At 42.8% G+C, this 25430-nt stretch overlaps 1 protein-coding gene across 1 annotated transcript in view; it reads left to right on the top strand.

Annotated features, from left to right (window-relative positions):
- Window positions 1-25430, top strand: part of LOC111982717 (RNA-binding protein Musashi homolog 2) — a 76826-nt gene that overhangs the window by 44592 nt on the left and 6804 nt on the right. The window contains exons 4-6 of the mRNA XM_070433876.1: window positions 1511-1573; window positions 15104-15301; window positions 21976-22130. Of these exons, the coding sequence (XP_070289977.1) occupies window positions 1511-1573; window positions 15104-15301; window positions 21976-22130 (416 nt within the window). The remainder of the gene's footprint in view (window positions 1-1510; window positions 1574-15103; window positions 15302-21975; window positions 22131-25430) is intronic.

Consider the following 25430-nt stretch of genomic DNA (forward strand, 5'->3'; position numbering starts at 1 on the left):
CTCTCTCTCTCCCTCACACTCACTCTTTCTCTCTCTCACACTCACTCTTTCTCTCTCTCACACTCACTCTTTCTCTCTCTCTCTCTCTCTCTAATTCTCTCTCTCACTCACTCACTCACTCACTCACTCACTCACTCACTCATTCACTCACTCACACACAGACACAGCAGCTCTCAGCCATGTTCATGCTCAACTTTACTAAAAACCCTTTCCCAATCTCCCTTTATTATCAAAGGCTACAACTGTATTTTTGACAAAGCGAACCACTTTACTGGTTACCGTTGCTTATCAAAGCCTAAACAGTAGCTGAATAGTTGGCCAACTGCAACTCCCTCTTCTTTGTGTGAATAGGTAACCACAAAGATGTACATTAGAAGGCTATTGTCCACAGTCTACCTATTGACTGGCCTATGCATTGTTTAACTGAGTGCATACTGCACGTAAGGATCTTTGTAGAATGCTGTGGAGACGTCTTCTTTGTTGTATTCGTTGGCAAGTTAGATAATTGACAGGGAAAGAGATAATGAAGAGCAGAAAAATACTTGTGTGCTTTCAAGCCACAGACAATTGAGCCTCATTGTATTATGAATATTGGGAACAATGCTGTAACACTTTAAAGCAAGGAACATTTAAATATGCACACTCTCCTCTCCTCTATCTAGAATCTCCTCAACCTGTGTCCTCCTGTCCCAGCCAACCTCCACCCAAAGGGCACTCAGAACCAAGCGATGGATCTCAGATGCCCAGACCCATAATAATGCCAAGTTTACCCAGAGTCACCTTTCTTCCACAAATCATCCCTCCATCCTCCTGTTCCTCCCTCGTTCCCCAGGCCCAGTGGTCCGCCGGGGCTGCAACAGCCGTTCACGCTGCCTGGAGACCAAATTATCCCTCTGATTGGTTGAGTTCCAAGGCATAAACCTCGCCGGCTGACAACTGCGGCTGATTCGCTCTCCCGACTTTACGGCTTTCTCTTTCCCTCCCTCCTCCCTTCCTCTGCACAGTGCGCACGAAGCCAGCGAGATAAATGACTTAAGTGGACTACAAAGTGTGCGAGCGTGTTCCAAATGTCCATATCGGTCTTTATGGTGCATGATGTTGGTTATGTTTCCAAGTTAACACTTGGAAACATTTGGTGAAACAATATTTCCTGTTCTTGAGGATCTGGAAGACTGGTCCCTCCACCTGATACAGCTTGCCAACTAGAAGATTCCCTCACTCGTCTTTTCCTCATGTTAGAAAGCAATGTCACTTGCTAATCCAAAACTAATCCCAGTTACTGGGCATATAGAGAGATACACACGCTAACACACACTCACAGTCGCTCTCTCTCACACGAGCCAACCTCCAACCCATACACGCAGACAAAAACATGCACTCTCTCTCACACAACCCTACTCCCCGTACACACACAGTCACACACACACTCAATCTCTTTCACACAATCCGACCCCTCACACACACTCTCTCTCCCACACACACTGATGCCTTGTCCCCATCTGTCCCCCAGGCTTCCCAGCGACGGCGTATGGACCGGTGGCGGCAGCGGCAGTGGCGGCAGTGCGTGGCTCAGGTAGGGGGGCCCGTGGAAGAGGTGGCTACATGGCATACCAGCAGAACGCAGGGGCAGGTAAACGCTCTGTCGGTATTCTGTGTGGCTACTGCTACGATCCATGCTCTGCTCTCACTGGCCGCCGATAACTCCTCTCTCACCTGCTGCATACACACACACACACACACACACACACACACACACACACACACACACACACACACACACACACACACACACACACACACACACACACACACACACACACACACACACACCTGTCTCTTATACACATCTAGATGTGTATAAGAGACAGGTGCGTGGCTCAGGTAGGGGGGCCCGTGGAAGAGGTGGCTACATGGCATACCAGCAGAACGCAGGGGCAGGTAAACGCTCTGTCGGTATTCTGTGTGGCTACTGCTACGCTCCATGCTCTGTTCTCACTAGCCACCGAAAACTCCTCTCACACCTGCTGTATACACACTCACACTCTCTTAATAGACAAGAGAGGAAAGAAAGAGCATACTAAACTCCCCGTTCTCTCCTCACTTGCCTCTGCACTGGATAGAATGGACAGAGGATGAGGATAGGACCAGGTTAGCAGTCTTTAGTTGTCTTGTTACAGAGCTACTATACCTGCCAGCTCTGTGTTTGATAGGTAGAAATGCTACCTACTGTAATGTAMYTCCACAGTACAATATGTGACTGCAGATCCAGGRAGCAGGATGTTGATTTCTCATGTGTTGGTCATATCACTCATACACCTCTATCAGAGAAGGCTCCTAACTTGAAATCAGCATGTGCTGATGTGCCTATTGATATCGATTAGTTTACTAAAAATCTGACTTCCACACAAATCTCAAGTTAGGATACGGCTTGCCCCTATAAGACCTTCCAGTCTCTAAATAACCAAGCCAGCATCATGAGTGTCCAGATTCCTGAGTCCTGCTTAAATTGGCTCCCTCGTTGACTTTTTCTATTCCCTGGCCATTGATTGGCTAGTACGATAGCTTAATCAATCACACTGACTTTGTCCACAGACACAGCAATATATAGCTAAATAAACACTGGAGAAAAACAAGCGGCGAGGCTGGAATTGACAGATGGCATTTTGGCTGCGAGGGAAAATGATCGGACACTCTAATTGGCTGTCAGAACGCCTGGCCCCTGGAAGCAGTGTGGTGCTGGGCTGCACTCTGACAGTTAGGGTTGGAGGTTCAGCCTAACACACACTCACCGCACACACACACCTGATATGAGAAATCAAAAGCAGATACTTTGATGCCTTATATCCTAGGTGAGTCTGGGGGATGAGGACAGGGGCAAGTATAAAGGCTATGGTTAGACTAGACTGGGTTTATCCAAGTTAGTGCAGGGCTGGCCTAGGCAATACAGCTAAGCTGAGTTTGGCGAGTCAGAGAGCCAGTAACAGAGCTAGCCCTTGGCTACAGTACAGTATGTTGCTCCAGCTCTTCCACTGACTGTCTCCTGGATGATTCTGTCACTCTATCACGCTCACGGAGAACCAGAAGGGAAGGCCAGGGACCAACAGGGCCCACAGGGCTGACATTTAGACTTGACCTTTCCCTGCAACTTCATCTAGTACTTACTACCAAGAGACATGAGTTTACCCACGCCCCTCTGCAAAGATATTGTCTGAAGTGATTGAGCAGATGGAATTTTCATATATACTTGTATTTGGGTAGTTTAGCCACCATGCTAACTATTTTTTATGTGATGCTAAAGGATGGCTCTCACAGTAATAATGACATACTAATGGCTGAGCCCTCCTGCCATTGGCTCAGGTTCTGTGTTGTTACTGTAACTCACTCATCATCAAGAACAAGACAGTCATGTGTTTGAATGTTTTGAAGTGATTCAGCAGATGTTTGCAGATGTAGGTCCTCGAAGCAAATCTGTTCCATACAACTGGTTCTGTTCACAGAGCACCAGTAGGTTACAAAGGACCCTGTATGGGATCCTGTTAGGCTGTTGTTATGACAGATTATTTATTTATACAAAAGATAATTTGACCTAACCTGAAACATAAGCTATCACAATATTCAATACTTAACTATAGACATGGGTTTTGAATTGCAATTGAAAAAAGGAGAGGGTGACAAGGCAGTGAAACCTGAGGAAGATGTTAACACATTACCCATCAAACACACGCGTGTCAGTACAGGATACCCCCTCTTAGCCCCCCAGGGGTCCCCCAGGCCTACCCAGCCTCCCCCTGACGTGCCCTAATGTATCATGGTCTAGATTAAATATTATTTCATCTGATAGAGGGAGCAGTGCTATAGGGGTGTAGGGATGTTGGACCTGCTAATCAGTTGGATCTGCTGCTAGAAAACAATAGTGTTTAAGACGAGAAATACACATTTGATCCACCCGCAATCCTCAGATCATGATGCCGTTCTTTATCTAGATTAAGATTTCATGATATTATTTTCCCCTTTCACCAATAAATCTCTCAAAGCAAAGTCTGGAACAATTTCATGTCAGATTCTTCTGTTTTGAAGTTATTAAACCGGAGCAGAATGTGCTTATAGATGACCACACTCTTCTAATAGAACATGGCCTGCTTCAAAGTTGTCTAGTGCAGAAGACCAGCAGTGTAGATCAAACTCAAACCAAAGGTGCTGTTGGTAGACAGTGGAAATGTCTGTGAGAGACATAGTGAAGGAAAAAACCCACACACACACACCACACACACACACCACACCACACACAACACACACACACACACACACCACCACACACACACACACACACACACACACACACCACACACCACACACCACACACACAACACCACCCACACACACACACACACACACACACACACACACTCCGTGAAGGAAGAAAAAACCAATCAAAAACCCTTTGTGCTTAGAGGTACACTGGTAAAAGGACATACAGGAGATTGGGAGCGATGGAGTTTGGGAATTGGTGGTGATGTAGACCCAGTTGGTTCTGTCTCCTGACTTGGTTGGGCCTTGCAGAGAGCCTACTTGTCCTGAACTGGGACACTCCTTCTCTTGCTCACTCACACACTCCCCTGGGTGCACTCTGCCTGCCTGCCAGAAGGTTTGTTCACACCCTACTTTACCCCCTCACTCCTCCTTGACTATGTCCTCTTCTCCCTCCATCCTTCCCCTCTCTGTTATAAACTAGCTTTCTCATCTCTTCTTCCTCTTTGCATATATTCTGTCTTGCTCTCACTCTATGGTCTTTCTTTCATTCTCTCTCCCCTTCCATCCTGTCTTTATTAGATGTAGAGTGTTTTTATGTACCAAGATACAACCTTTCTGTCACGTATGTCTGTTCCTCCTGTTGTTCCCTGATCCCTGTACTATGTATAAGTCTGACTTTTAGTGCATTGCCACCTGTGAGGGTCATGTTAGTGGTGGACGTAGTTCATAGATACTAGCTACTGGGAGCACGATATTATCGGTAACATATCCGGAATCGACCGTATTAGCTAAAAATGTCAACATCGATATCGGCCGATGTCTAGTTTAACGGCGATGTTAAAAACTGATGTCAAAGCTACCCGTGCATTACCTTACAGTTGAAGTCAGAAGTTTACATACAGTTGATGTTCGGAAAGTTTACATTACACTTAGGTGTGAGTCATTGAAACACGTTTTTCAACCACTCCACAAATGTTCTTGTTAAACAAACTACACTGCTCTAAAAAAATAAAGGGAAACACTTTAAACAACACAATGTAACTCCAAGTCAATCACACTTCTGTGAAATCAAACTGTCCACTTAGGAAGCAACACTGATTGACAATACATTTCACATGCTGTTGTGCAAATGGAAGTAGACAAAAGGTGGAACATATAAGGCAATTAGCAAGACACCCCCAATAAAGGAGTGGGTCTGCAGGTGTGTGCCACAGACCACTTCTCAGTTCTATGGCTTCCTGGCTGATGTTTTGGTCACTTTTGAATGCTGCGGTGCTTTCACTCTAGTGTAGCATGAGACGGAGTCTACAACCCAACACAAGTGGCTCAGGTAGTGCAGCTCATCCAGGATGGCACATCAATGCGAGCGTGTGGCAAGAAGGTTTGCTGTGTCTGTCAGCGTAGTGTCCAGACATGGAGAGGCGCTACCGGAGACAGGCCAGTAACATTCAGGAGACGTGGAGGAGGCCGTAGGAGGGCAACAACCCAGCAGCAGGACCGCTACCTCCGCCTTTGTGCAAGGAGGAGCACTGCCAGAGCCCTGCAAAATGACCTGAGTGATAGTGTAATCAATGTGTAATAACTACGTAAAAAATTTATGAACGCATTATTATGTGATGTGCAGTCCTGTTCAGGTCCTGATTGGTCAACAAGCTTATTTGACACATCAAATAGTGTTATTTGACACGTCAAAGACCCAAACGGTGTTACATAGAAATCGTGGTTGAGAATGAAACGACTGAACAAATGAACAACGAAACAGCACAGCAAGTAAGTGAAAGAAATAGGTTTTGATCATGTTTTACTGGTAATGGAGACATACGTAAATGCCAACAAAATAGTGTGGTGTGTGTGTAAACTTTATTTAACTAGGCAAGTCAGTTAAGAACAAATTCTTGTTTACAATGACGGCCCGGACAACGCTGGGCCAATTGTGCTTCGCCCTATTGGACTCCCAATCACGGCCGGATGTGATACAGCCTGGATTCGAACCAGGGACTGTGGTGACGCCTTTTGCACTGAGATGCAGTGTCTTAGACCACTGTGTACATGTGTGTGTGTTAACTATTTAACTGTACTAGAATGATTAATAGGCCACTAAAATGTTTAATATCGGTTATCGGTATCAGATTTTTTGTCAAGGAAAATATTGGATATTGGTATCGGCCGAAAATGTCATACCGGTGCATCACTACTAGCTACTGTTGTTTTCTGTGTTCTTGTATGTACTGCTGCAAGCTGACATGGTATCCATGATTCACTTACCGTATCTGCATGATAGTTGTTGGTCGCTGGTTGTTCTTGATGACAAGCTCAAAAGCTGGTATCTAGGAGGGAACTGGAGCGTTTGAGGCTAAATGTATTTCCTCATTATTATACACAGAAGGTTTGGTCATTTCCTCTAGGCAGACTCCTGTGTGATTACGACATTGATGTGATTTGCAACAGCTCTGAGCTGAAGCTGTGTGGCACTCTGGGACATGATTTCTATTCATGTGTCCCAGGCAGCTGACACACTGGTCCAACCAGTGACTGACCTCAGTTCTAAATGCAGCCTAAACATGCCCACTGGATAATTTAGTATTCCCTTGTCATTTGTTGAGGGGACGTGTCTGGAAAGTGAGGTTGAGTCGGAGGAGAATGGAACGAGACGCTAGCGTCTCTTTACCCGTCTTACAGTACCTCCTTCTCTCCCCCTCCCTCTAGAGCTGCAGGTGATCATTCCATTCCGGTGATCGCCATCCCTCAATCAGTAACAATAATCTGAAATCTCCTGTCCATTCTGCCTTCTCTCTCCTATATGGGTCGAGCTTCCCCCCATCTCTATAACATCCCCCCTTCCCACCCCCTGATGGACAGCTATGTCAGAATCACTCCAAAGGAAAACAGACTGTTCACTCAAACTAGGCCACCCCGACTCCCCTACCCAGAGCCCAGAGGGTGTGAAAATGAACCACGTAGCTCTCCGACGCCTGTCTCCCCGCATGATGAAGATAGATATATGTGTCTGCCCAATTCTACCCTGCTCCTCTACCAGCAGTCCTCTACCAGCAGTCCTCTACCAGCAGTCCTCTACCAACAGTTCTCTACCCACAGTTCTCTACCAACAGTTCTCTACCAACAGTTCTCTACCAACAGTCCTCCTTCTATTCTCATGGTGTTTGTTTGCCTGTGATGCACGAAAGTGTGTGTTCGTATATGTGTGTGTGTTTGTGTGTGTATGTGGTCTGAGGATGTGAAAGCGTGTTGAATGAAGATATAAGGGCTGTAGCGCTGTGTCTGTGGATGGATGGCAGCACTCCTCTGCCTGTGAACATCCATAATATATCATCTAGTAACTATCATTATGCCAGCCTATCAGAGCACAAAATGAGGAGCCATTATCTAGCAATTATTTATGAACTGCCATCGCAGGCTGAAAAGAACTTGTCCTTTGTTAATTAGTCACCTATTCCGTTAAGAAATGGTGTTTGAGACGGGGACTGAAAGCCACTCCAGGCATAACAGAAAGAGAGCCTCATCTTTTCAAATGACTTAGGTGGAAATGGAGCTAATTGCAGATGCTCTGAAATTCAAAGCTAATTTTGAAGCACATTTGACAAGTGTATTATTCACTTTTTCTGAAGAGATCTGCACTGCTCTGTGCCTACACATGCGTGCACACTTGTGCCTGCCTGAATGGGTTTGTACATGTGTGTGTGCAGGTGTGTACTTGCAAGGTCAGTGTGCGTGACTGAATGAGACAGGGTTTTGTTTGAGAAAATAGACACACACACACACACTCTCTGGGGCCCTCTCAAATGGATCCAGTGCCTCTGACAGTGTGGCCTGAGGCAGGTGATTGTGTGAAATGTTATTTCCAAGGTTGGCACCAGTCCTCCAGGCCACTTGTCAACTCTTCCACTATCTTTCTATGGAAGAGCTTTTTAAATGTTTTGTTTTTTCTCGCTAACATCAACACACAATAGTGTGAATAATGTTGCTGACAGGACAGGTGTTAAGCATTTCTCTCTCCATTAGGCACAACGTTTAGACGACAGGCTTGGCAGTAGACCCAGACATGTTAACGAAAGGGCTTTTCATTCATCATGACACAAAGCGGAAGCACATGTTAGCATTCTCCGTGACATTATCAGCATTTCAAAAGTTTTGAAAGCACCTGTTGAAACATGAAATTAAAATCTTGACTGGAGGTGCTCATGTAGATAAACAGACTGGTAAACAGACTTGTGAAGAGGATGATGACAGCGATTTTGACAGTAATGGTGATGACCATAATGGAAGTGGTCAGAATGGACTTCATCCGTCCTCCATACACACGGCATGCTGGGGAGAAGAGAAGAGGAGGGCGATTATAATCATAAATGGGAACGCTCCCTCAAAGATCCACTCCTGAGCCTATATAGTCCCCATCCCGTTGCCACGGCAACCCAGAGCCACATACATTTGTTGTGGAGATGAGTAATGGCCCCCCCAATTAAGAAGGTGTGTGTTTGGTAGGATGTTGGAGAGAAAGGCCACCTAGTCTTGATCGTTTGTTATTACTATATTATTTTGTAATTCTTGTTTTTAATAGATGATACTGAAATAGGAGACTGTATCATGGTTGTCACACCACAGGGGGTGTTTGGGCGACTATAGTGGCCCTATGTTACTGAATGTGATGATGTAACTATAGTGTACAATGATTGTTGGCCATCGCTATTGTTTAAGGGTTTTCCTGGCCTCACATTAACATCCACTGAAGGGAAAGCACAGCACAATGATTCCCTGCAGCAACAAATCACCTCTATGTTTCCTAACATCTCATCAAAAGGGCTATTTATTTATTAATTTGTTGGTTTATTTCATGTTTGTACCCTTTGATACATGTTGTGGAGCGTTATGTGTAATGGACTAGAGGACTAGATAGAGCCTGTGTTTAGCCTCTGTCATGTCATTATGTGTAATGGACTAGAGAACTAGATAGAGCCTGTGTTTAGCCTCTGTCATGTCGTTATGTGTAATGGACTAGAGAACTAGATAGAGCCTGTGTTTAGCCTCTGTCATGTCGTTATGTGTAATGGACTAGAGGACTAGAGAACTAGATAGAGCCTGTGTTTGGCCTCTGTCATGTCATCCACCCATTGGCTCTGTAGTGGTGTTCCCAGATGGGGTCTCCCTAATGGTAGTAGCATTGACACGACACTTCTCCAGAGCTCCAGTCAGCCCAGTCTCACCAGGTGTCAGCTCTGCTGCTGGGGACGTGCTGAGGCTGCAGCCAGGGAGGGGCCCTGCAGATGTTCCACAGCTCCAACACATTTGTCTGGCCATGCTAGAGACCGGCTGCTGAACACTGTCCATGTTAGGGCGGTGGTTGGGAGTTGATACAACTGTTGTAATAGAGTTTTTTCTCTCATTTTATGAGGTACTGTAATTAGAAATGCTTTATTTATTTAAAAAATAAATAGATAAGGAGGCATAGATGACAACAACTACCAAATAAATAAATAATAATAAAAAACAAATACATTCTCCATCACATGCGTCGCTATAGGAACAGCAGAGCCCTGCCATTATTGTCCCAACCTTGATCTCTACAATGCTGCTGTTTCATTCCGCTCCGTTTTTCACTTCCATACACTCAAAGTTAATCATTTGCATGCACAGAAAGGAGAATTAGCTTAGCACAATAATCAATATTCTGTAGTCTGTAAACGGGAGCTTTTTACCTGCATTTTATTCCACATTTTCCATAGATAGTGGTATCATGATCTCCCTGAATAATACAAGTCATTTTGCCGTGCTTTGTTAGATGAGACGTTCACGGCACCCGGGACACCGGCAGCCAAGGACTCATTTTCCATGTCAGTGCAAACAAAGCCGCCAGGTGTGTTTGTTGTAAGTGTCTGTGTGCGAGAGTGTTAATGTTGTATTTGTCTCCCTGTCGTTCCTGCCAGGTTGTTCTCCCTAGTCTGTATTTAGGGGGATGCTTCTGCAGGCTGGCATCATGGCGGGTGGCCTGTGAGGGGAACAGACAGTCAAAGGGAAGGGGCCAGGCAGAGGCCTCCTCCTCAGTGGGAACTAATGTGGGTGTTGGTGGCATGGCTCTGTAAAGGTCTTCATTTGTTTGTTGTTAAAGATCTAATTAGGAAGAAGAGAGGAAACAGAACGGGACGGCTAATTAGAGGGGAGCTCAGAAATCACTTTGAACCTCAAGGACACCCGGCTATTAGCGCTCACATAAAACGTTTATTAAAACCTAAGTGTGTGTGTGTATGTTTTGTTTCCTTCCTTAAATGATTAAAAACGCCTTGCTTGAGTGGGCATCCCCCTCTTCTGGAGAGATGCGGAGGAGTGGAGAGGGCCGGCGCATCCTGAACCGCTCTCTCTCTCTGTCTTCCATCTCCTCAACTTTTTAGACATCTGTCTTCGTTTGTCTCCACAAACATTCACTGCATACATGTAGGCCGACATTCACTGCATACATGTAGGCCGACATTCACTGCATACATGTAGGCCGACATTCACTGCATACATGTAGGCCTTCATTCACTGCATACATGTAGGCCGACATTCACTGCATACATGTAGGCCTTCATTCACTGCATACATGTAGGCCGACATTCACTGCATACCTGTAGGCCTTCATTCACTGCATACATGTAGGCCATCATTGTAAATAAGAATGTGCTCTTAACTGACTTGCCAAGTTAAATAAAGGTTAAATAAAACAACTTTTTTTTTACATGAAGTGAAAGTATGTTTCGTTATTTTGGCCAGTCAGTAGAGTGAATGAGTACATTTGGATTTGAAAAGCAAAGGCTAGATAAGTACCGCAGGCTAAGTACAGTAATGTCAGTGTGCAAAGATAGGTTTTTATCAACACATGAGTCAGGAGACCTGTGGTCCATGTCAACACATTGTTCTGCCCCACGAGTGATGTGTTTAAGCAGCAAGGTTATTATAGTAAACTGAAACTAATATGAAAACAAATCATAAAAAGCTATTTAGTATTTACAGTGGCAATTTTAGTATGTAAATCTTGGTGGGGCAAAAAAAAAAATTGTTTTAGATGCATGCCAAAAAAGCCTTTACACAACACTAAACAATTAATTAACTGCATTATAACGGTGCCAAATGGTGCCCACAAACTATTAGGGCCTACATAAAGCTGTCCCAACAGCAGAGTCCCAACAGCAGTCCCAACACCTTACCAGTGCTACACCTGGCTATCAGCGGAGCCTTGTCTGGCAGCGAAACAGTCTCATTTACTGCCTTTTTAAAAAACAACGCTGATATGGCTGACTTGCTTAAACAAATGAGGTTTCTATTGACAATTGTGATGTATAAATTATGGAATAAGGGGACGACTAGCGGATAAGAGGGAATCCGTAATTTCGATTAAGACATTAATGAGCTAGCTAAGACGGACATAGTCAATATAACTATTTGTTCAGCACTTTTGAAATGTACAGCGACAGAATTCAGAACATGGGCCGTTCTTACAGTATTCTCCCTGTACACCAAGTCAGAACCGTAAGATAAATAAAGGGAGCATATAAGCAGACAATGAAAGCTCTTACAATGTTCGATGATTACATTTTTCTAAAATAGGCTACATGTGCACAACCAAGTTAGAACAGTGGGCTAAGTTATGAGGCGAAAGGGGACCAAATTACTAGGGTGATGCACAATGTACTTTGTTAGCTAAGTATACATATCTCCCTGGCATATTACATCATTTATGCAACAGCATACAAGGCATTTTTGGACTCATCTTGTTGTGCTGTGCTCACTTGAACAGGAAGGTGGCGCGGCGGTCCTTCGTGGGCAAATTCTGTTGTCAAACTTTATCATCAAAGTCTGGCATTCTCTTGATTTATGGTGCTTTCAAGAAAACTGGGAACTCTGGGGGGAAAAACAAGGTTGAATCATGACGTCAGTGATCTTCAGGTCGGAGCTTTAGAAAGAGGCCAAGTTCCCGACTTGGAATTCCGACTTGAATGACCGTTCAAAATGTATTTTCCCAGTTGGAGCAATTTATTTTTCTTCAGAGTTTCCAGTTGTCTTGAACTCACTGAAGTCTGAGATTTCCCAGTTTTGAGTTTCCAGTTGTTTTGAACGCGGCAGAAGTCATGCTGGATTGACAGCATGGCCAATGTCGAATGTTTATCCTTTTAAGCTTTGAAAAGAGACCCTTAAAACCAGATTTGGACCACACATCCACTCCACTGAATAGCAGGCTAGTGATTGCTTTGCAATGCTTGCAGTTAGCCACTGATTCCTTCTAAACCACTCATTGTTGAATTTGTGATTTCCAACTTGTTGTGTAATGTTTATGTCCAATGGCCGATGAGCACCGATACATTTTATCTATAATCTCTCTTCATAATATCTCTTCATATGACAAGGATTGAAAAGGATTTGCCATAGATTGTCAACTTGATTCATGATGATGACTGCTAGATTTTTAAGTATGATGCTGACATGATCAGTCCAATCAAAGCTACGGTAGATATAACGTGATTAGACGTCATTTTATCTGTGACCAATGACCTTGAGCCTTCTTGGATGGGCACTTCTAATGTAACTATGGCAGCATCCATGGGGCTTGAATTTTCAAGCTCTCCCTGTAGATTTTGCAGTGACGTAGTGTCCCCATGAGTAACAGAACACTGCGCCAATTACGGCGCAACTAGAGAACATTACCAGCTCCTACTCTCTGTATTTTCCGCTGGCTGCCCCACCACCACAGAAAGCACTGAGCTAGGCTGAAACACCTACATTTTGGAGCTGCCTTACTCAAGAAAGCAAAAAAGATACCATGCAGCTTTATTTACTCAATAAATGTGTTTTTACATTGTTTGCAAACTGATATGTGACACAAATTAATGCCAAAATAACATGCAAAACAGGAAAAAAATAACAAATAAACAGGTGGGGCTCAAAACAGGCTCTGTCCCATCTGCTCTGAATGATGGGTCGCCACTGACAACACAAATCCACCTGCCCTGAATGACAGGTCGCCACTGGCAACAAATCAAATCAAATCAAATGTTATTTGTCACAGGTTTAGACCTTACAGTGAAATGCTTACTTACAAGCCCTTAACCAACAATGCAGTTTTAAGAAACAATAAGTGTTAAGAAAGTATTTTCTAAGTAAACTGAAGTAAACAATAAATACATAAAAATGTAATTAAATACATACATTTTTTTTAAATAAAATAGAAAAATAACAAATATTTAAAGAGCAACAATTAAATAACAATAACAAGGCTATATACAGGGGGTGTGCAAAGCTGTAATCAAGGCAAAGGGTGGCTACTTTGAAGAATATCAAATATAAAATATATTTTGATTTGATTTTTGGTTACTACATGATTCCATATGTGGAGTTTGAGTTTTAATAAATTCTAAGCTTTGGCCAACAATCTAGTGGGCTTTTCAAGTACTAAATGGCAGGTAAATGCTGCTAGTTGATGGCAATGTTTAAATAATCCTAGCTTGTGCATCACTATCACCAGCTGTCACTAGCTAACAAAATCAGCTAGGTAGCTAACTTGATTCTCCTTACATACTAAAGTTAAAAAGTATTGTATTGGTGTAAACATGGGCGAGAGAGAGTTTCCTTACACCATATTTTTTTGTACCAGTCTCTGTACTATTCCTTTTAAATCCAAGTCACATTGAGATTTACTTCATAATTTAAACCTAACCTAATCTAATGACTGACACAAGACCTTTGCCATGTTTAGTTGCCAAACAGTCTCGAACGTTGCAGATAGAAATGCCATGAATAGAGCTGATGTGATTCCTTATTCTACATATCAAAGAGGCATGTTTGTTCTACATAGGCTATTTCTATCTGAACATTCCAAAACGTTGCGTCTGGCTAAACACGCCCCTGATGTATACCCTATGAAAGTGACACATCATTTTTTGAAACAAAATAATATAAAAACGAAATATAAATATTTTTATACAACTATAACTGAATAGAAACTTGCAAATCAGGTCTGAAAACTAACTGAAACTAAACAAAACGAATATAAAAACACAAAAGCATAATATTCTTTAAGTACAATCCATTTACACAGATAATGCAGCTCTCTGTGAGTGTGCTGAGTGTCAACGGTACGGAGCTGTGGGGACATAAGCTTTATAGTTAACAAATGCCGTGTGTCTGTTTCTCCTCTCCACCACATCAGTAGTCCAGTACATTGTGGAATCTTGCCCGTGTCGGATCTAAAATGAATGAGGAATTGCTGTTCTAATCTTATTGATTTATGAGCAGAAGCCCAAACATGAATAATAGATTTTCCTTAATCATTCTCCCGCTTATTTTAGGAGAATCTCATTTTGGTTATTTTTCACTCTTGAGCTCTTAGTGTGTGTATTTCACACAGTTATTATGTGTGTGTGTTTTGAAGCGAGCAAGTGAAGATTACATGAACTGACCTGTTGTAAATTCTGCTAAAGATTTTCTTTGACCATAATTTTTTAGCCTGAGTCCACATCAGCTACACTAGTGTTAGGGAGCAGGGCTGGTGTGTGTGTAACGTAGTGGCCCTGTACCCAGTCTCTCATACCACATTACACACACACACACTGCCAGTGGGGCAGCTGGGGGGTGGTGGGCGGTGGGGGGAAGCAGGAAGAAAACAAGTCATGGATGTTTGCTGTAGTTTGCCTTCCTCTTTACCACAATGCCATGCAGAAAAACAACAACAACATAGCAATAACATAAATACTTTAAAAAGCCATTACGTTACTATAGTACTGTGTAAAATGTTTCCACGATGATGGACATGCGTCCCATCCCGCCCCCCTCCCTCCCTCCCTCCCTATACTATACTCCTATCTCTCAGGGTTCCCAGATTATGGGTTCTATTCCGGGGCCGGGCCCAGTGACCTGCGGGGGCCGCCCTGCTCCTTTGCCGACTTTGGCTCCCTGGGGCCCCATGCTGCTCAGATGCTACAGCACAGTGAGCATCATGCCACCTCCGCCTGCAACTCCCCCCTCCAGCACCACCTGCAGCACAGCCCGGACCCCTTTAAGAGCCCAGGTGTGTACCCCGCTAACGTCTCCTTCAATCCTTCAATCAGTCAATGATGCCATTCAGATTCAGATTCATGAACTCTAGTTAGGAATTATCAGAAGGTGTGTGTGTGTGCGTGTGCGTGTGCGTGTGCGTGTGCGTGTGTGTGTGTGTGTGTGTGTGTGTGTGTGTGTGTGTGTGTGGTGTGTGTGTTGTGTATGAAAGAGAGAGTGAGAATGTAAAAGAGAGAGTGTAAAAGTGAGAGTGAGAATGTAAAAGAGAGAGTGTAAAAGTGAGAGTGAGAATGTAAAAGAGAGAGTGTAAAAGAGAGAGTGAGAATGTAAAAGAGAGAGTGTAAAAGAGAGAGTGAGAATGTAAAAGAGAGAGTGTGAGAGAGAGAGCGAGAGAGTGTAAAAGAGAGAGAATGTGAGAGTGTAAAAGAGAGTGTGAGAGAGAGAGAATGTGAGAGAGAGAACGTAAAAGAGTGAGAGAGAGCAAAAGAGTGTGAGAGTGAGTGAGAGAGAGAGTGAGAATGTAAAAGAGAGAGAGCGAGAGTGTGTAAAAGAGTGTGAGAGTGTAAAAGAGAGAGTGAGTGAGAGTGTAAAAGAGTGTGAGAGTGTAAAAAATGAGTGTAAAAGAGAGCGTGAGGGTGTGAGAGTGTAAAAGAGAGAGAAAGAGCGAGAGTGTAATACAGAGTGTTAAAGAGTAAGAGATTTAAGCAAGTAAAAGAGAGAGAGAGAGTGTGTAAAAGAGAGAGAGATTAAGCAAGTAAAAGAGAGAGAGAGAGTGTGTAAAAGAGAGTGATGAAGAGAGAAAATAAAGGTGTTTATAGAGACAGAGAGGGAAACAATAACTATCAGAGGAAGGTGATGCACTGTGTACTGTAGCGTAACACCCCTGGCGGGTTGCCTGCTATACCCTGCATGCCTCTCATAACACTGATTTTGGAAATGACTTCAGAATATGTTTAGTTTAATATGTATGTATACATGGCTGATGGCTGTGTGTTGACTGACTGAAAGACCAACACCCCGTTCCTATTTCACACAGTGATGGTGACCTAATGTACTGTAGGCATACATGTATACCTATTTCCCATTTTCAGTTCAGCATACATTACAGTAGTGTCATTGTTAGTACCGGTTTTTGTTTAAGATGTAGCAAGGTCATTATTATTTATTCTTATCGCACTCTTCAAATATTGATCTCCATCCCTTGCTTACCCACAATGCATCTTGTTTGTTGGTACAGTGCATCACTTTTTCATATAAGGTGATGAACCATAATTTATATGTATTTAGACTGCTCATTTAGGTGAGAGAGAGAACTTGATGAGGAATTTGTCATACAGAATGAGTGACCACCAATTGAGCTCCCAATGCTTGTATTTGAGTATAGTGAATATCATCATGAATAAGTTGAGTAAAAGTTCTGTGGCAAATTATTCCTGTTGGCTTGACATTATCTTTCGAGATAATGTTTTGTTGCTGGAATGTAATGTATTTTATGAGGGAAGAAGAAACAAAGAATTGAATGGGTTACTGTTATCATAGTTCATGCACAGCCAGTCTGAATGATATAGTCTTCAGAAAGACACACCATACTCTTCTTTTTCCAGTTCTTTTGTTGGTCCCTTAAAGCCATATTTTCTTTGATAAATCTAGACTGGAGCAGAAAGCCCCTTACATTTTATTGCAATGAGATTCTTTTTAAATCACCTATAGTGTTCTAACCCCACAACTGTGCTCCAATGAGCGTAAATCATGTGTAGTTATTAGTGGGGCTGACAGTGGGGTTTAAATACCGTAAATCCTGTTCAACATGGGAACGGCCAGGGGGATGTGCAATTCAGCAAAGTCTAGCAATTATGAGGAATCTAGCCTGCTGTATAAACAGAGATAGAGTGGGTAATTGGTTAAAACAGCCATGTTAGGACTGGGTCACTCTGATAAGAACAGTGCAGCCAGTCAGGAACATTGCTTGATACTAAGCAGCAGTGTCACTCTGAGAAGTTGTTTATTTCTCCCTCACAATGAGGCTACTCTATCTTTGTCATTTAATTATTTAATCCGCTCTTATTAGAGGGAGAAGGAAATATTTGATGTGGTGTGTGTCGGGGTGTGTGTGTGTGTGTATATATGCGTTTTCTGCTCCCAAACAGGGATATCCATAGATAATATTGTGTTTTTTTTATCATACGACACTTGTTAGAGAGCACAGTTACACCTTACAACATCTTTCACAATCCAATCATCTATGGTGACCATGGAGGTGTATCTGTATAGCGTAGCCCACTTAGTTTATACTGACATTTCATTTTGACACGTATTACAATGTGTGGCTAAATCCTCCTCCATTCTCATCTAGACTGTCTCCTTTCTTGAGCTGGTTTTAATAACCCTTACCCTCACGAGTCTTCAGATCCAGCGCATTAATAGACCTCCCTTTCAATCCACATCCGCACCAAGCAAAAGCTTCCAGCTGCAGTGGAAAGACTGATTTAATATTCCTTTATTAATAGGAGTGTCACTGAGTGGCGCTCGGAGAGAAAAATGAGCAGACCTCGCCAAAATCCGAGGTTCCCCAGATTTTTTAATTTTAATATCTGCTCTTGTTTTTATTTATTTTAATTTGTCTTTTCAACACACTAAAACAGAGGGTCACCTGGTGCTGAGCTGACAGCAGCAATGGCTCAAATGGTCTAGACAACAATTAGAGCAATTTAAGCCAACCCCATGGTTCCTCTACTTCCCCTTTTCTTTTTTATTTCCTGCTCTCTCATTTCTTAATTGCCATTGTTATTGGTCTGGGATTTCTCCCCGGCGTCGTGTTCTACTTTTCAAAAGATTCTGTCTAGCTCTCTTTGCCCCTCTCGCTTTATAGCCGTAGTTTTCCTCACATACACTGCCAAGGTCATCTAGATTGGCTGTTCAGACTTTCGTCAGTTGGTTATAGTGGCTGTCTATCTTCCCTGCCCGTCATACATTAAACACACGCACACTCTCTCTTCTCTCTATCTTCTCTCACTCTTTCTCTCTCTCTCTCTCTCTCTCTCTCTCTCTCTCTCTCTCTCTCTCTCTCTCTCTCTCTCTCTCTCTCTCTCTCTCTCTCTCTCTCTCGCGCTCGCTTCTCTCTCACTCTCTCTTTTCTCTTGCCTCTTCTCTCTCGCTCTCTTCTCTCTCGCTCTCTTTCTCTCTCTATTCTCTCTCTCGCTCTCTTTTCTCTCTCGCTCTCTTTTCTCTCTCGCTCTCTTTTCTCTATCGCTCTCTTCTCTCTCTCTATTTTCTCTCTTCTCTCTCTCTCTATTTTCTCTCTCCTCTCTTCTCTCGCTCTCTTCTCTCGCTCTCTTCTCTCTCCCTCTCTCTCTCTATTTTCTCTCTTCTCTCTCTATTTTCTTTCTCCTTTCTCTTCTCGCTCTCTTCTCTCTCGCTCTCTTCTCACTCTCTTCTCTCTATATATATATTTTCTCTCTTCTCTCTCTCTCTCTATTTTCTCGCTCGCTCTCTTCTCTCACTCGCTCTCTTCTCTCGCTCTTTTCTCCCTCTCGCTCTCTCTTCTCTCTCGCTCTCTTCTCTCTCTCTCTCGCTCTCTTCTCCCTCTCTCTCTTCTCTCTCTCTCTCTCGCTCTCTTCTCTCTCTCTCTTTCTTCTCTCTCACTCTCTTCTCTCTCTCGCTCTCTTTTCTCTCGCCTCTCTCCTATTTTCTCTCTCTCGCTCTCTTCTCTCTCTCTCGCTCCCTTCTCTCTCTCTCTCGCTCTCCTCTTTCTCTCTCTCTCTCTCTCTCTTTCTCTCTGGATGAGCTCTGATATGCAGAGGGCAGGTGGTGGGCTCCATTTCTCTGCTCTTTAATGTGCTCTCTCTCGCTCTATGTGGAAGGGCCGGCTGGGCTTGGTGGGAGGCTGCTGTGGAAATGTGACTCAATGATGCAGTCTTTTAGCAGGCATTACCCAGGACACCCTGTGTAATTTCCTGGCTGTCAGGCACCAGCTAGGCCTGATACCCCTGGCACTAAGGGAAAGATAATCACCATCATATATTTAAAGGAGGAGAGAGAGAGGGCCTCTCCTAGCGACAGGTGTTGATTAGATAGGGGGTGTTGTGCCCAAATCCCCGCAGCAATTTATTGTATGAAAGTGGGATTCATGAACTGGCAGTCATATTTGACGCTGGCGGACGCACGACGCAGCGCGAGACGGAGAGATGTAAAAAAAGTGATAAGGAGAGGGAGGCAGCTCACTTTTCCTCTGACACGTTTTTACCTCCTATAGGATCTTGAGATGAGCTCCTTCAGCTGCTGTGTAGAGAGATAGCCTTCATATCTTCCCTTTATAGAACAGCTCTCGCACTGTCTTAACGCTACGCTGTTTTGTAGTTTGCATGGAATATGAATGCTTAGAGTACGTACAAGTAGAAAACTGGTCATGCATGAGCATCCTGAATTACATCTTCTTTTAAAACCGTGTTTAGTTGGAGCTGGTCAGATGGCTTGTAGAATATGTATACATTTTGCATATGTATAGTACCAGTCAAAAGTTTAGACACACCTACTCATTCAAGGGTTCTTCTTTATTTGTACTATTTTCTTTATTGTAGAATAATAGTGAAGACTTCAAAACTATGAAATAACACATATGGAATCATGTAGTAACCAAAAAGTGTTAAACAAATCAAAACATATTTTAGATTTGAGATTGTTCAAAGTAGCCACCCTTTGCCTTGATGCTGAGCACTTTATGCTGAGCACTTGTTGGCTGCTTTTCCTTCACTCTGCAGTCCAACTCATCCCAAACCATCTCAATTGGGTTCAGGTCAGGTGATTGTGGAGGCTAGGTCATCTGATGCAGCACTCCATCACTCTCCTTCTTGGTAAAATAGCCCTTACACAGCCTGGAGGTGTGTTGGGTCATTGTCCTGTTGAAAAACAAATATAGTCCCTCTAAGCGCAAATCAGATGGGATGGCATATCGCTGCAGAATGCTGTGGTAGCCATGCTGGTTAAGTATGCCTTGAATTCTAAATAAATCACTGACAGTGTCACCAGCAAAGCACCCCCACATCGTCACACCTCCTCCTCCATGCTTCACGGTGGGAACCACACATATGTAGATCATCTGTTCACCTACTCTGCGTCTCACAAAGACACGGCTGTTGGAACCAAAAATGTCACATTTGGACTCAGACCAAAGGACAGATTTTCACCTGTCTAATGTTCATTGCTTGTGTTTCTTGGCCCAAGCAAGTCTCTTCTTATTATTGGTGTCCTTTAGTAGTGGTTTCTTTGCAGCAATTCGACCACAAAGGCCTGATTCACGCGGTCTCCTCTGAACAGTTCATGTTGAGATGGTTCTGTTACTTGAAATCTGTGAAGCATTTATTTGGGTTGCAATTTCTGAGGCTGGTAACTAATGAACTTATCCTCTGCAGCAGAGGTGACTGGGTCTTCCTTTCCTGTGGCGGTCCTCATGAGAACCAGTTTCATCATAGCGCTTGATGGTTTTTGCGACTGCACTTGAAGAAACTTTTGAAGAAAGTTCTTGAAATGTTCCGTGTTGACTGACCTTCACGTCTTAAAGTAATGATGGATTGTAATTTATTTTGTTGCTTATTTGAGCTGTTCTTGCCATAAAATGAACTTGGTCTTTTACTAAATAGGGCTATCTTCTGTATACCACCCCTACCTTGTCACAACACAACTGATTGGCTCAAACACATTAAGAAGGAAAGAATTTCCACAAATTAACTTTTAACAAGACACACCTGTTAATTGAAATGCATTACAGGTGACTAGCTCATGAGGCTGGTTGAGAGAATGCCAAGAGTGTGCAAAGCTGGCATCAAGGCAAAGGGTGGCTACTTTGAAGAATCTCAAATATAAAATATTATTTGATTTGTTTAACACTTTTTTGGTTACTACATGATTGCATATGTGTTATTTCATTCTACAATGCAGAACATAGTACAAATGAAGAAAAACCCTTGAATGAGTAGGTGTGTTCAAAATTTGACTGGTACTGTATATGTTTATACCAGGCTCCTCATACAAACATCACATTTAAACATTATTAATACATTTCTGCTTGCGTTACATTCAATTTCAACTGGGGAACAAAGCATTGAGCCTAATTAATGTATACGTAAACTATAAACACTCTTCCTTCTTCCTCTCTGACGTTATCATTTCCTGTTTGACTGTAGTGTATTGAGTTTTGTCCTTTGTGTTTTCCAGCCCAGTATTACTGTGCATGGAAAAGGCTATAYGGACACTCCTGACTTGCAAACCAATATTTAATTTCAGAATTGATTAAAATTAGATTAAAGGGAAAATCCACTCAAAAACTACATTTTGGTATTTTGTGTCATCATGATAATGTGGCCGGTGACACTTTGCTTCTTGGAAGTCCAACATCTTGAAAACTTGACTCCTGACATGCAAGATATTTTGGGTTTGTATCAAAAGTGGACTAATGAAAAAAATATCAAAATATAGTTTTTGAGTGGATTTTCCCTTTAAGATAATGGTTTGGTTAAGGTAAGGGTCAAGTTAGTCGTTTTGCAGTTCACCAGTGTCCTTACAGTCTCTCGCACTGTGCATGCCAGGTCTCAGCCTCGTACTCAGCTTTTATCCATCTCTGCACACCACCAGTCCTAAATAGCTACGTTGATCACCCCAATTTTGGCGCCCCCGCTTCCCCCCCTCCGTCAGGCACCAACCAGGCCAGGCCCGGAGCCTTCCCCGGCACCAACAGTCCCGGGCCCGTGGCTGACCTCTATGGCACTCCCAGCCAGGACTCCGGTGTGGGCAACTACATTAGTGCTGCTAGCCCACAGCCTGGCTCTGGCTTCGGCCACAGCATTGCTGTAAGTATAGCTTACTCCAGCAACTCGTCCACCTCGTCCAATACCGCCTTCACCTTCTTTGTGCTGTCAACCATATTCCTTGTTCATTTTCTCAGCCCATTTCAACTCATCGTCAGGATATTTCATCAGTCTGAAGGATATGGTTTCTATCCACAAAAGAGATAGGTATGCTTATTATGCTACAGATGTCTTGTGCGCTCTTCCATTTGTTATGCTAAATGTATAATATATATCAGACGAGAGCTGTAGATTAAGTAGTGCTTACTGTATGTGAACGTGATGGCGTCATGTAAACATTCATCAGATTACAATCTCTGTGAATCAAAGTTCTACTGGTCACTCTCTACCACTTTAGTCAAACAATAATGCAGGCATAATCAGTGTGTTCAGTGTCACTGTGCCAGAGTTTAGGCCTATTAAAGCTTTACAATGCATATGTGCCTGCAATGCAGTGAGAATGTTTGCCATCTAAACATCAAATAAGGCACAAGTGCTAGACAGATGCTCAGGCGCGTGGTTGGGTCTGTGTGATTGTGTACATTACCAACATTTTGTCCTCATTCACACATTTCATTTTTTCTGTCAGCTGCAGTAACGTTAAAACAAACTGTGAACTTGTACGGCCTGTTATCACCTCTCTGATGTGTCAGTGTACTTCTGTTCATGCGCCAGCCAGAAGGTCAAAAAATCCTGCAATTAGTTATTTTGTTTCACCTTTTCAGTGGTGGTGACTCCTGATTTGAGTAGACTCACACCAGACGAATTCCAGGGCTAGCCTTTGAAAGGGTCCTCATTCAAAGTGAATTATGTAAATCAATACAACAATAATAACCCCTTGTGCGTTAAACCGCTGTCGTGAGAATATTTTCTCCATGTCCTTTGAAGACACTGACATTCATTATCCCTGTTGGATGCTTCAGTCTGGAACCTTTGATGAGGGTATTGATGGATTTTAGCCAGCTTAGGAAAAAGCACGGAGAAAAATCTGCTCCAACTAAAATGGATGAGTAACTAAAAGCGTTGTACTCTGCCACACCAATAATTAATACAGTTCTCCCTGTTTGAACTCCTGTCCAAAATGCAACATCAAGGTGTGCTGAAAACTGAATAAGGCTTTTTGTGTGTTTGGCCCACTGAACCCCTTGTCTTCCGGTGCATTCCTAGCATGTTAAAGGAACCATGTCGGCACATAAAGCACCTGTCACGGCCGTTGCTGGAAGAAGACCAAGGTGCAGCGTGGTTGGCGTACATTTTCCTTTTTATTTCAAAATGTCGCCAACAAAACAATAAACGAAAAACAACCGTGAAGCTTACAGGGCATTAGTGGCACAAACAAAGTTAACTACCCACAACCAAACGATAGACAGCTGTCCCTGATTGAGAACCATACCCGGCCAAAACATAGAACCACAAAATCATAGAAAACAAAACATAGAATGCCCACACCAAATCACACCCTAACCAAACCAAATAGAGACATAAAAAGGTTCTCTAAGGTCAGGGCATGACAACACCACTCTGGAAACAGAGAGGGCTTTCATTAGATTAGCTAACTGCTGAACCATCATTTAGAATCGGAATGGAATGTCACCTTCCACTTGACTTTGAGAGACAGTTTCAACCTCAATAAGTGAAATGTAGGTTGAAGATCTTGTCTATATTTCAGAAATGACAGGCACCGTTGGCACTCAAAATCCCTAGTCAGAAATATTTCATGCTGTTGCTATATATGGCTATCCCAACCTACATAGAATGAAGTAGCTGATATTTTTCTCTTCAAGCTCAGTTCTTATGATTGTCTTATGTAGCGGCACATATTTTCTTTTTTGGACATTGGCTGTTGAAGTTCACAGTTTCAGCTACATTATGGGTTGGGTTGGGTGACACATTCGCTTTGGAGGAGTACTTCCGTTTCCATTCTTCCATCCTTGATATAATTGTTGAAGTTATTTTTGCATGTGTTGTGATTCTGCTGGTGATTCATATTTTTTGTGGTTGCATGAATGTGATTACATTAGAGTTCTACTGATCCATGCTTTCTTAACAAAACCTTGTTCACACAATACATACACAGTACACTTAGACATCTGAAGTTAACAACATTAGTCTCCTGCTTTAGCCAGCATTAGCCCCTTATTGTCGAGCAAGTTATCCAAATCTCTATAATAGATCCTCATTGGTGGTGAATGCAGTAAATGGCTATAATGGATCCTCATTGGTGGTGAATGCAGTAAATGGCTATAATGGATCCTTATTGTTGGTGAATTCAGTAAGTGTGATTCCAATTACTACTGCTGTCCATTGCTGCAGAATTCAATTGGTTTTAATCACTGCTACTTATCAAATAAAAATACATTCTTAGTATGTACCCCAGCGGTACCGTCCTCTTCGGTGTCCATGTCCACGACTCTTTAGAAATAGTTTGATTTAATTTATGCGGCCTATAAAGAGAGCTCTGCTCTAGGACACAGACAGGTTGGCAGCACCACAATGGGACTGCCAGAGACCCACCTCTGTGTGGCCATTTTCCACATTCAAAATTAAAGAACCAAATTGGGGCCTAAATGCTGTTCCGATGGCTAAAACGAACTTGACTTGAGGAAATGAACGAGATACATTTCCATTCATGCTGGCAGCACATCCTATGAATAAAATATACTCACCAGTAATAGGTTTCTTTTTTGCCTTTTTCCCTGAAATGCATACTGACACAGGTACTAACTGTACACTTTTAGGGGCCGTTGATTGCAACCGCTTTTACAAATGGATACCATTGAAACCTAACAGGTGGTTGGTTGCCATCTCATTTGAGGTATTATTATGTCATTTATATAATGTTTTAGTCTTTTTCCTATGATATTTTCTTTCCCTTTCTGTCTGTTTCAGATCCTCCCCCTCAAAAAACAAGAAAATACTTTTTACAGGGTTTCTACACATTACTTACATGTCTGCATTCTTATTTTGTGTATTTCGATTTGTATATTGAAACCCTTTAAAAAGTGAACGTTTGTCATTTTCCATTGTGAAACCACCCTGAGATGGTGAAATGCACATTTCTAACTTGTAACGACCCGACACTATTTCCCCCATTATTGTCACTTCGTTACCCTGTTTCTAGAAGACTAAGCATGCATTCTGTTAAAATAAAATATGATAGTATATTCTGCAAAGGAAAGGTGTTCTGGGTTTATGCAAACTCTGCTGTTGCTTTCCTCACTGTTGCTTTCTCTTGTGTTACCGATTTAATGTAGCTAGCTTTTCACTGGAATTCAGCAATCAACCAAGAGTCATAACCAAGTC

Source organism: Salvelinus sp. IW2-2015, linkage group LG22 (genome assembly GCF_002910315.2).
Source record: "Salvelinus sp. IW2-2015 linkage group LG22, ASM291031v2, whole genome shotgun sequence".
In the NCBI taxonomy this organism is placed as follows: Eukaryota; Metazoa; Chordata; class Actinopteri; order Salmoniformes; family Salmonidae; genus Salvelinus; species Salvelinus sp. IW2-2015.